Source organism: Nannospalax galili, unplaced genomic scaffold, assembly GCF_000622305.1.
Source record: "Nannospalax galili isolate Female #2095 unplaced genomic scaffold, S.galili_v1.0 scaffold1270, whole genome shotgun sequence".
Lineage (NCBI taxonomy): Eukaryota > Metazoa > Chordata > Mammalia > Rodentia > Spalacidae > Nannospalax > Nannospalax galili.
This window is the reverse complement of record NW_008328301.1, coordinates 85,874-98,239: the sequence shown is the minus strand read 5'-3', so window position 1 is coordinate 98,239 and position 12,366 is coordinate 85,874. Positions and strand designations below refer to the sequence as shown.

Below are 12,366 nucleotides of genomic sequence, written 5' to 3'. Positions count from 1 at the left end.
CAGAACTATTTGGGAGCTCTTATCTAATCCCTAAAAGATTTTAGGGTTACCTCTTCAGAGAGGTAATGTTAGAGTAGCAAAAAGAAAGAAAAGAAAGAAAGAATGAAAAGAAAGAAAGAATGAAAGAGAGAGAGAAAGAAAAAAGAGAAAGAAAAACAAAAAGATGTCAGAAAAAAGTGATGGGGAGATATGGGAGGTGTTGGAGGGGAGGGAGTGGGTGTGGATTTGATCAAAACACCTTACATACATGTATGAAATTCTCAATAAAATTTTTTTAAAGTTAAAATAAAATAAAAAAGGTCCTTCCGATCTTTACCACTGTTTTCTAATGATATACTAGTATTTCAGTAATACTTAGAATAATACGGGTTGGTTTACTTTATCTTTTTTTTTTGGTCTTTTTGAGACAGGGTCTCCCTGTAGCCCCAGCTGTCCTGGAACTCACTATGTAGTCCAGGCTGGCCTTGAACTCACAGAGACCCACCTACCTCTGCCTCCTAAGTGCTAGGATTAAAGGGGTGTGCCACCACGCCCGCCTCGCTTTGTTTAAGACAGGTACACCTCACTTCAGGGGTCACAGCCCTCAAACCCTCACTGAATCTCCACGTCACTCAGGATCTAATGAACATGGAAATTCACATAACCAAGTCCAAAGCCTGGTTCAACTCCAGCTCCCCAATTCCCAGCTTAAAGCTCCACTCTATTCCCATTACCCGTTATCCTTAACACACTTGCAGTCCTGAAACATTAAGGGAGAACACACGGTTTGGGCCTCACCGTGCTATTGATGCTGGCAAGCAGCTTCCCATTAAACTCCACCATAGAGTACACAGCCCCTTTCACTTCCTTTTCAGCCACAGTCTGCAGTTTTCCTAGGGGGAGGGGAAAGATACTCTTTAGTCTTTTATAAGCTGCATACTTACCTGGTCAAAAGAATCCCCTGGTTACACCTCTAGCTCTAATTTCTGTCCCCCCCAACCCTCTCATTTGAAAACCAAGAAATACAGTCAGTAGATATGGATATAAACCACCACCTAAAGCACAGACTCCAAGGCAAGAAGAGCATTTCTAGTCAAGATCTGTCCCCACTCCAAGTTCTTCTACTTAGGCTCTGAGATCTTAACAGCTACCCACTTTCATATCCCTCAAGAGTCAGAGACTGCTCACTCACCATCAGAATACTGAAAGACCACAATACGACCCTGCTTGGGCTCTGCCTCTTCAGGATATACCATGGCTGTGCCCACAATGAAGTATGTATTGGGGTCTTTGCCCAACTTGCAGGAGACCAGGCTGAGGGCATACTCATTCTGTAGAAACTGGTGGGCATGAAGCACTAGGAGAGAAAACCAGTAACTGGTCAGTTGATGACACTTGCCTCCTTCCCCACTCACAATCTTATGCTGTTTTAAGGCCTGTGGCTTAGGTAGTAAAACAACATGAGGCACTTCCTGCCCCTGCCTCCTCTGACTGGCCATCCCCATCATCCTATGCTGATGAGAGGTGCTGAACACTCCAGATTCACTGCAACTGACAGATGTCACTGATGTTTCCCCCTCACCCCTCAATCCTTCTTTCCCTCTTAGGAGAACCTACCACCCTGTCTGTCAGGCTCCAGAGCATTCTGGGCCCCAGAATAGTCTAACTTAGGGAAGATATACGTGAAAGGACAGAGAAGTGCCTCTGCACCTTCGAAGGTGTGCTGATCGATGATGAGGAGGTTGTGTACCTCCACCTCTTCTCCAAAGGAGGTCTCACGAGGAGCAGTACTGCTAGGGAACAGCTTGCTGGAGCTGACGCTGCTGGACAGGGCCTGCCAACAGAGAAAAGGCATGCCATCCCTCTTAAAGCAGAAAAGGCGCTAGAGGTACACAAGGAGTGTGGACAAGAAGGCTGATGTTGGCAGAGCATCAGAGCCTGAAGGACTGAGTGTTGGGGGTGGGGCACTGGAACCAAGGGTTAGGAGCTAGGTCTCATATGCAACTGACATGTTGGCCCCAAATCTAAGGATCATCAAAGACAATTTTAAACAGCAATGCTGCAAGTCAATCAAGCAATCCAAACAGTGACATGCTCCACCATCAACAGGAAATCACTTCAAATAAAAATGAATATCTGAGCTGGGTGTGGTGGCGCACGCCTGTACTCCCAGCACTTGGGAGGCAGAGGCAGGCAGATCTCTGTGAGTTTAAGGCCTACTTGGTCTACATAGTGAGTTCCAGGCCAGCTGGGGCTGCAGGGGGACCCTGTCTCAAACAGACCAAAAAAGAAAAAAAAGACGACCTGTACTTTGGATTAAGGGAGGTGGTCCTAAGAGAGGTGTAGAAGCAAGAAAGAACTCATAGAAGAAAACGATTACTCCTAGCTCTTCTGAGCTAATTAAGTGCCCCTCTAGGTTATCTTATCATAATCATAATCCTCACTTTACAGATGACAAAACTGAAGGTTTGTTTTGCCCAACTAAGGTCAGAAGACTAGCAATAACCCTCAAAAGCAATTACACTGGCTTACTACCATGCTCTTACCTGTTAGGCCATTCTGTCCCCAATTACACTATAGAGAACTCAAACTGATGCGAGAACTGCTCAGGTTGTAAGGCCATCGTGTGATAACCATAAAGTTTGTAAGTTCTGTTTAGTGTTGGGCCATGAAACCCAGTGCCCTGTGCATTCTAAGCAAGTGTTCTACCACTGAGTTACATGCCCATCCCTATAAGTAGTTTACTGGAACCCAGCTAAGTACACTTATACTGTCTCTGAGGTTACAATGGCAAAGATGGGGAGTTGGGGATAAGTCCATACACCTACAAAGCTGAAGATATTTCCTCTCTGACTCTGCAGAAAGCTTGCCCGTTCCTGCTGCCATACTTCATTGCCCACTGTCTCACCTGGGTGCTGGCACTGGGCCTCAGAGCAGTTGTGCCTCCACTGGTGTCTTGGACTTCAATGCGGCTGGAGAGGACCCCAAAGCACTGGGACACTTCCTGGTAGCAAATCTTCCTGCAGAATAAGTATGGAAACAAGAGCCACCACTCAGAAGTCTGAAGTGCTTGTTATCCGCTCCCTCTGCAGCTCCCACGGCCTGGTACGCACCTGGGAGATTCGTAGAGGGGGACTGTGCGAATGTGGAGCTTCTGGATTTCATCGATGGTGCCAATGGTGAGGGTACTATTGTTGGCCAGTGCCAAGCTAGAAAGGATCACATTTAGAGAGACTTAACCAACGAAGGAAAAGATTCTCCCAGGCAACTCCACAAGGGAAGAAAAATAAAGCAAAATTATACTTATACCAACTTGATCCAAAGCAGGGTCCTAACTCTGACTCCATTCTAAAAAGTGCTTGAGGAGACCTAATTCTGATGTCTGGTCTCATCTATGAGATACTTATGTAACTAGTCTGGGCAAGTCAAAGTGAAGATATTTAACAGATTCCATTTTAATGCTAATGTCCAGTCAAAGCTGAGAATCAAAGAATCACAGCTCCAGATAGGAGAGCGATTCTCACACTACATTTTACACAGAAGCAACTGGGGACTTATTGGCTAGACCCAACTCCTCAAGGCACAGCATTTCTAACACACACACCCCCCACACACACAGACACATACACACACACAATCCTGGCTTTGAGAATCCACTTCAAGGGAGGAACAGTGATCCCTAAATCTAGAGTTCTATAACTTAACTAATCATCTAACTCACCTGAGAAATTCTTGAAAAATAGATTCTAGAGCCTAATTTCATAATCTGAGGACTCAAAAAACAAATCTGTCCTGCTCTTTTTCAGCACTACAGACAACCCAAGTCCCGCTCATACACCTCTAGCCCTACAAAAACCTTTTTTTAAAAAAGCTTCCAGATGTTTCTAACATGAACAGACTTGAAAGCCCCTGTCCACACTTCCCATCAAAGTTCTTTACTGACTTTGACATTGGCAAAGACTTGGGGGATGTTAAGGTTCAGAGAGCCCTGCCCACTCACCAACAGGGCCTGACAGACCCCATAAGCCCCTGAGAAAAGGGAGTTGATAAGCATCCTCCTGGTCTTTGAAGTCAAGAGAAGCAGATTTTTCTCCACTGTTTGGCCAACACAGCAGGCTTCCCCTCTGAGCTCTAAAGAGGACAGGTTTTAACAGTCCTGCTCTGCCCTCCCCCCCCGCCCCAAATATATCTTCCCACCTTCTGCATCCTCCCAGAAGCCTCCCCTTTGAAAAGACCCCAGCTCATGACCCGGGCAGACATTTTCCCTGCCCAGAAGGAAACCTGTCCCATGTATTCCTTTAATACTCTATTCCGATGGAGTTTTATGTGTTCTCCCGATCAACCAGATTCATCCATAGGCTACTTTATCTATCAGGGGAAAAGTTTGAGGAAAGCAACATGATACACTTAGTCAGTGACTCCTGCTGAAGAAAAAGGCTCACCTGTCAGGATAGCCATCTGAGTTGAGGGGACACATGTAGTTCACCTCCTTGAGGTTGACATTGGAGAAGACCAGCTTGTGATTGCTGCTATAGATGACAGTGGGCCGGTCAGAGCAAGCAAAGACGTTGGTGGTAGAAAGGGAACGGAAAGTCCTCAACACTGTTGGCTGGGTGCCCAAAGTCACCTTTTTACGGTCGCTCAGCAAGCCTGCAGAAAGAATGCCATCAGAAGGCAGAAAACAGAGCATCTGGCTAGTTAAGGTTCAAAGCAACATTCCATTCCAAGGTGAAGAACTCAGAGCACTCAAGACACTGTTTCTGAAACAAGCCTTACTCAAGTGTTTTTCTCACCTGTCTCAATGTTGAGCCCAAAGTAGAAAAGAGCTCCATCTCCCAAGGCACAAAGGAGGTAGTGGCTACTCTCAAACGTTGTCATTAAGATGGAGCGAGGAATGATCTCTGTGAGAAAAAGACTTTAAATTCTTTTTTCAAATCCTGACTTGGATCCCACCCCAAGACCCAAAATGGCACATACCTCCACCCAGCATCTCCTTGTGCAGTAGTTCAAAGGATGGCAGTTTCAAGATTCTAGCTGAGATGTCTGTCCAGAGGCCAATGGCACAAAGTGGGGACAGCCCATTGCTGTCCCCTAATGGGGTGATGTCCAAGCAAGCCACTTCATGTTCCATCTCCGTGTGACTGAACAAAGAAGAATATGGCGCAGGAAGGAATCTTAGGAAAAAAAGCCCCAGAAAACAGGAAGGAAATTAAGCGCACACAAACACATACTCACCTGATCTGCCGGAGCTCCTGTGGATGGATCTGAAGGTAATAGAGAGCCCTTCCCACAGCGACAACAACCTGGCTGCTGTTACAGGAGGCCACACTGATGTTCTTGCCCTGAGGCTCCTTCCACTCACTAACTAGAGCTTTAGGCTCTTGAGAGACCAACCTCACAGATGCTGAAGTGATCTAAGGAAAGAAGAGTAAATGTCTCCAAGCACCTGCAAGGATCTATCCAGAAGGATAAAGAGGTCAATCCTACCCCTATTTAGAACCCTAATAACTACACATTTCTTCTGCCATATAGTCATCCCTCAGTAGGTATAGGGAGCTGGCTCCAGGACCCTCAAGGATACCAAAATTTGTACATGCCCAAATCCCTCATATAAAATGGTACAGTATTTGTATGCAACCTATACGTATCTTCCTTTCAATAAATCATCATTAGATTGATTATGGAACTGAGGATCAAACCAAGGGCCTAAGTACTCTACCACTGAACTATGTCCCTAACCCTCTAAATTACTTTATACTATCTAAGACGATGTAAGTGCCATATAAATAGCTGTCATGTTACATTGCTTAGGGAATAATGGCAACAAAACAACAAAGTGTACATGTTTGGTACAGATTCGACTCTTGTTCTTCAGTCCACTGATGTCTGGATCATGGATATGAGACTCATGGGTATGGATGGCCAAATATATATATTTTTTTCTAGACTTTCAATGATTAATTACAATCACCATCACTTTTACTGAAGGAAACCGCCTAAAGCTGCTGTGTGTATATATATACCTATGGGGGAGGTGGAGGCAGGTATTTCATATTTGAAGCTTGCTGGCGCAATGAAAACTGCATCCTTAGGAAAGGTATCAATGGGTTTAGACCTAGGGACCACCAGACTCCCATTTTTTTCTCAACCCCCAAATCATGCATCTAATATATCATCTCTTTAATGGACATGAGCCACAAAAGTTCCTTAGCAATGCTGTGAAGATGCACTGTAACATGTTTATCTTGGTACTTGGAAGTAAATGCAGGGCCTCAGGCATGCTGAGCACACATTCTACCACTGAGCTACAGCCAACTCCTTAAAATGTACAAATATATTTTGTCACTGAAATAAAAAGCAGAATAGTGACAGTGTCATATACTGATGCATCTTACCCATCATGACTGAGTTTATTATTTAAAGATGGAAGCCTTTTAATGACAGACAGGTGAGCTGGTGCATCTTCACACCAGTTCTCAGTTAACACTGACAAAGCAAGCACTCAGTCTCCGGGTTCAGCCCACACTTGGCCCACAAACCTACAGAATTGGCACTTTGAACTTTTACCAATCTACTAGCACCAGTTGGCTAGAGGAAGATCAATAAGTGAAGAAAAACAGTTAAAGTAAGGCATTCAAACTTCCTGCCCAAGAAGAAAGGGGAAAAAAAAAATGCAAAAATCAGAAGAGCATCAGATCACCCCAAACTTGAAAAGATCAATGAGTTGGGAAGATGCTCAGAAACCAGGCTCTCATGGAAAACAAAGGCCAGTCTATCTGCCTAACACTGAAGATTGATTCTAAGTAAAGATCAGTAGAGAACAAGTGCCCATAGTCATGGTGGTAACAGTATCACTAATTTTTTTGCTATTCATTGTGTTTTTGGTATTTCCCCGATTTCTACAAATATGTGTATGTCACTGTCCAATAAGGGGGAAATTCAGTGTCTCAGAAGACATGATATAAATTCTTATAAAAAAGACCCAGTCAGGTAAGGTGGTGCACACCTTTAATCCCAGTAATCGAGAGGTAGAGGCAGGCGGTTCTCTCTGAGTTTACGGCCAGCCTGGTCTACATTAGTGAGTTTCAGGCCAGCTGGGACTACAGGGAGACTATGTCTCAAAAAAAAAGGACCAAAATAAATAAACAAACAAAGCAAGCTCTAAAAATAAAAACAAATAAAAAAGACCCAAGTTCCAAGCCAGCTGGGGCTACAGGGGGATCCTGTCTCAAAAAGTCCACAAAAAAAGGACTGACCCAAAATTATATATATTAAAATCCAAGTCAGCTGGGCATAGTGGCACCAAGCCAGCTGGAACTACAGGAAGACCTTGTCTCAGAAAAAAAAAAAAAAAAAAAAAGAGAGAGAAAAGAAAAAATTTCCAAGTCTAGAGAAGAAAATATGAATGACTAGGTATCAATGTACTGGTAAGAATTCTTAACTTCAGGGTTAAGAATTTTCTCTGAGGATTAATTAGGTAATCTCAATTCCCCTAGATTTCTACATTATTTTTAGTATCACAAAAATGGATTCATTTGCTGGGTACGGTGGTATACACCTTTTAATTCCAGGACTCAGGAGGCAGATTTCTGTGAGCTCAAGGCCAGACTACACAATGAGTTCCAGCCTAGCCAGGGCTAGTACATAGTGAGACCCTATCCACTTCCCATACCCTCAACACCCCCAAAAAATAAATAAATAAATGAATGAATGAATGATTGATTGGCTTAAAATCCAGTATTACCTATTTCTACAATCCAAATAATGGTCACTTGCCTCCTCTAACCCATTACCTGAATAAGTTGCTGATGAGCCACGTTGCCACAGAAGAAAGTCTGCTGATCGTCTACAAAGCCCACCAGTTCCGTCTCTTCCACTTCCTCTCCATTTAGCATGAGAACTCTGCAGCAGGATGGAAGGCCTAGTCAGCCTGGGACTAGCTTCCCCACCTTGCAACCTTCACCCCATACGTACAGCAGCACCAGACTCATCCTTACCGTGTCTGGCCCACAAAAGAGAGCACCAAAGTGTCATCAGTCTCCCGACTGGGGTCAGACCGCAATGGCCATAAACCTGGAACAAGGAGCAAGATGAAGAAGCACACCACAGACAACACCCAAGGGAGGAGAGGCAGCCCATGCCAGAAGAGCAGGAACCCTCAAGTCACAGTCCTGAGTTGAAATCCCCTCTGTTCCTTCCTGGCTTTAAGACTCTGAAAAAATCAGAGATTTTTTTTTTTTTTTAATTTTTCAAAAATTTTTTTTTAATATTTTTATTTTATGTATATGAGCACACTGTCTGCATGTATGTCAGTACACCCATGTCATACAATGCCTCGAGGGTCAGAAGAGGGCTTTGGATTCCCCTGGAACTGGAGTTAAGGGCAGTTTGTAGCTGCCATGTGGGTGCTGGGAATGGAACCCAAGTCCTCTGTAAGAGCAGTCAGTGCTCTTAACAGCTGAACCATCTCTCCAGCCCTAAAATTTATTTTCAATATATGTGCATGAATGTTTTGTCTGCAAGTACATAAGTACCATGTTGTGCAATGCCTGTGGAGGCCAGAAGGCGGCGCTGGATCCCCTGGAAATGGATGGTTGTTAGCCACCATGTGGTTGCTGGGAAATGAACCCAAGTACTCTCCAAGATCAGCCAGTGACCTTAACCACTGCACCAGCTCTCCAGCCCCAGAAATCATACATTTTAAAAAACTTTTTTGACACTGATATTTTCTATTTTTACCTTGATTCTAGATTGGATATTTCCGTGACTTAAAAGTTAAAATTTGTATTGAAGGCTAGAATGTAGCTCAGTGGGACAACACTTGCCTAGAATGAAATACCCTGGGTTAAATACCCTGCACCACAATAATAAACTTATTTTTCTTTTGAGACAGGATCTCCCTGTCTCCCGGTTGGCCTGGGACTTACTATGTAGACCAGGCTGGCCTTGATTTCACAGAGATCCACCTGCCTCTGCCTCCTGAGTGCTGGGATTAACGGCGTGCTCAAGCGCACTCAGCTTACCTTCATGGTATTTAATTAGGCATTAGTATCGGCTTATTAACAAGTCCTTCTAAGGAATGAGCTTCTATTTCTGTCATTTTTAGTCATGAAGTAGATGCCGTGGAAGAACTGTTAAGTCTGAATCACAAAGCCTGGCTCTTGGTGCTGACATATTCTAAAAGGTACGTGGGCACACTTATTTCCTATAGCCTCCCTAACATAATGTATTTTAAACTTCTGATAATGAATGTTACTGTTTCCTTAGCAGTAAGTGGGATGGGTGTGTCTGTGCGGATAAGACAGTCTCACTACACAGCCCAGGCTGGCTTCAAACTCTGGATCCTTCTGCATGTACCACTACACCAAGCTCATTTACGTCTTATTTACATCTTTTTTTTAATCTGTTAGCTCTCTTTTGCCAATTTGGGGACAGGAAATTTGATGTTCTTCTTTCTAGAAATGCTTTAAATTAGGTAGATTGAGATTTTAAGATGAATTCCAACTATTTCATCCAGTCTGTCATTTCTGACTCAGTAAATGTGTTTTTGTTTTGCTAAAAGAAATGTTTTAATTTTATACAGTTGAATTTATGAATTTCTTTACTCCTGTACTTTATGAATGTATATGTGTGTATGGATGTGAGTGCATGTGTATGTAGAGGCCACAGGTCGATATTGGGTGGTGTCCTCCTTCTCCACTTTTTTCTTTTTTTTTCAAGATAGGGTCTCATTATGCAGCCCTGGCTGGCCTGGAACACTATGTATTCCAGGCTGGCCTCAAACTCATAGAGATTTGCATGGCTCTGCCTCCCAAGTGCAGAATTAAAAGCATGAGCCAACCTGCCCAGCCTCATTTTTTGACACAGGGTCTCTTTCCTGAATCTGGAGCTCTAATTTAAGTAGACTGACTGGCCAGCAAAATTCAAGGTACTTCCTGTCTCTGCCCCTGCAGTACTGGAATCATAGGCATGTGCCACCAACCCATTTTCTCCATTTCTCAGGCCTGCAAGTCCAGTTCTTTACTGACTCAGCCCTCCCAGTCAGTCCTGGTGGTACAGACCCATATTCCCAGCTACTCAGGAGGCTGAGGAAGGAGTATCATAAGTTCAAGGCCTGTCTGAGCTACAGAGCAAGTTCATGGTCAACCTGGGCAACTTAGCAAGGACTAAGGATACAACTCAGTGGCAAAATGTTTCCCTAGTATGTATGAAGCTCTAGATTAAATCTTTGTTCTATTTAGAGTCTAACAACGTGTATATATTAGGCAGTTGGACCCGAACTTATCTTTCTCAAATGCCTGCAATCACCCCAGTCCTAGTCATTAAAATATCAGCTGGGTCTCACCAAACTGGGATCCCACCACTCTGATACACTACATTTTCACAGGTAATCATGACTGTTTCTGGACCTCTGATTCCCACTAGACTTTGCCTATACTTGTACCAATTTCAGCAGTTTTAGTTCTGTTTTTAGATTTTGCTGTATTACACAGTTGGCCTTGAAGCCTGAAGTCAAGCAGTCCTTCTGTGTGAACCTCCAAGTAGCTGGGTGTGCACCAACTTTTGCAGTATTAGGGGTCAGACCTAGGATCTCATTCATGCTAGGCCAGTGCTCTATACTGAGCTGTATCTACCCCTAGTTCCTAAAGACACTTGGATTACTGAGGTTTAGTAGTCTGAGTGTCTGGCAGGGCTAGTCTCTTCTCACTGATCTTTTTAAAGGTTTTCCTATATTCTTCTTTATTTGGACTTGTTTAAATTTTATTTATTTTTATGTGTATGAGTGTTTTGCATGCATGTAAATGCAACCATGCATGTAATGCCCATAGAGCCAAGAGGGTGTTGGAACTGGAAATAGTTCTGAGCTGCTGTGTGGGTGCTGAGAACTGAGTCCTGGTCCTCTTCAAGAGCAGCCAGTGTTCTGAACCACTGAGCCATCTCTCCAGCCCTGGACTTACTCAGATTTTTAAAAAAAAGACCATAGATATTTCTATTGAGAAGCATTAACTATAAAAATAAGTCAAAGAACAGCTTTATAATTTTTATTTGAGGACTTAGCAGATCTTTTCCATTTGATCACTTTTGTTTGACTGTCTTTTTTTGCAACAAAGTCTCTCTCAATCCCAGCTGATGTGCAACTTGGTATGTATACCAGGCTGGCCTCCATCTCACAGAAAGCTACCTGCCTCCCAAGTGCTGGGATTAAACCCTTTAAAAAGATTAAAGGTGTGGACCATCACATCAGACTTTTGATTACTTTTTTTTTGCTTATGTGCGTGCATGTAGTATATGATGGTACGTGTGCATATGTGTGCATGTAGAGGCTCAATGTTGGCACTGGGTGGTATCTTCCTTAGAACCTTTCCACAGCAGGTCTCCTCCTGAACCTGGAACTAGTCAATTCCAGCTACTCTGGCCATCCAGCTTGCTCCAGGGAATCCCCTGTCTCTTCCTCCTGAGTGCTAGGATTAGAGGAAGCTGACACATAAGCCTGGCTTTTTTTCAATATGGGTTCTAGGAATCTGAAAATCCTGGTTCTCACACTTGCAGGACAATTACTTTATCCAGAGTCATTTCCTCAGCCCCTTTATCACTCTACTCTGGATCCTTCAGGAATATTTTAAAGTTCTCCTTGCAATAGGCTTTGCATGTTTACTTCTTGTTTTTGTTTTTGTGGGGGAGGGATTTCTTCTCCCCAACTCTATCTTCTAATTGACTGTCCACACATGAAAATTATTTGTTGTTTCATAAGCAACATTTAGTGTGCATTCCCATATTCCTCTACTCCAATACCCAACTTGGATCAGAATTTTAAAGTTTTCTTTTTTCCTGCATATCATGTCATTATGACTTTTCTTACTCCTCATTTGATGCTTTCCTCTAGCTCTCACCAAAATGCCTTCATAACATGCAATGAAGCCAAAGCCAAAGTCACTCAAATAAGAGCTGCATCCTTTGTCCGCCAGAGGCTACCTTTGATGCCTGGTAAGTCAATGCTGGCATGCTCATGGATTCCAATTCCATTCCGGATGATCCGCAAGGAACCTTCCTTGAAAGCCCCAGAGCAAGTGACCAGCTGCAAGTAGAGAAAAGGTTTCTCAAGACCCCCCAAGAGACTCAGGCAATCATACCAGTCCAGCCCTAAATCCCAGGACCCTTACTGTGGAGCTAGGTTTGGGGATACAGCAGAGGCTGATCTCCAATTTATCAAGCAGACAGGATGCTCTAGTTGAAAAAGCAAAAACTTTCTACCATTGCTCCTAGCAAACTTGCTTAGATCCTGGAAACCGGTTAACTAGAAAGAGCAGGTCTGAAGTCAGACATACTTGCCACTTATTTTACTAGGTGAACTTCGGCAAAGTACTCCAACTTTCTCTGCCCTAGTTT

At 43.6% G+C, this 12,366-nt stretch overlaps 1 protein-coding gene across 2 annotated transcripts in view; it reads right to left on the bottom strand.

Moving 5' to 3' along the window:
* Ddb1 (damage specific DNA binding protein 1) overlaps nt 1-12,366 on the bottom strand; it is a 29,474-nt gene that overhangs the window by 5,718 nt on the left and 11,390 nt on the right. For both annotated transcript variants that reach the window (XM_008822339.2, XM_029556512.1), the window contains 12 exons: nt 11,953-12,055; nt 7,977-8,052; nt 7,773-7,881; nt 5,215-5,393; nt 4,957-5,120; nt 4,773-4,880; nt 4,422-4,629; nt 3,093-3,188; nt 2,888-2,999; nt 1,690-1,813; nt 1,172-1,336; nt 778-872 (listed from right to left, as the gene is read on the bottom strand). In XM_008822339.2, coding sequence (XP_008820561.1) covers nt 778-872; nt 1,172-1,336; nt 1,690-1,813; nt 2,888-2,999; nt 3,093-3,188; nt 4,422-4,629; nt 4,773-4,880; nt 4,957-5,120; nt 5,215-5,393; nt 7,773-7,881; nt 7,977-8,052; nt 11,953-12,055 — 1,539 coding nt within the window. The remainder of the gene's footprint in view (nt 1-777; nt 873-1,171; nt 1,337-1,689; nt 1,814-2,887; nt 3,000-3,092; nt 3,189-4,421; nt 4,630-4,772; nt 4,881-4,956; nt 5,121-5,214; nt 5,394-7,772; nt 7,882-7,976; nt 8,053-11,952; nt 12,056-12,366) is intronic.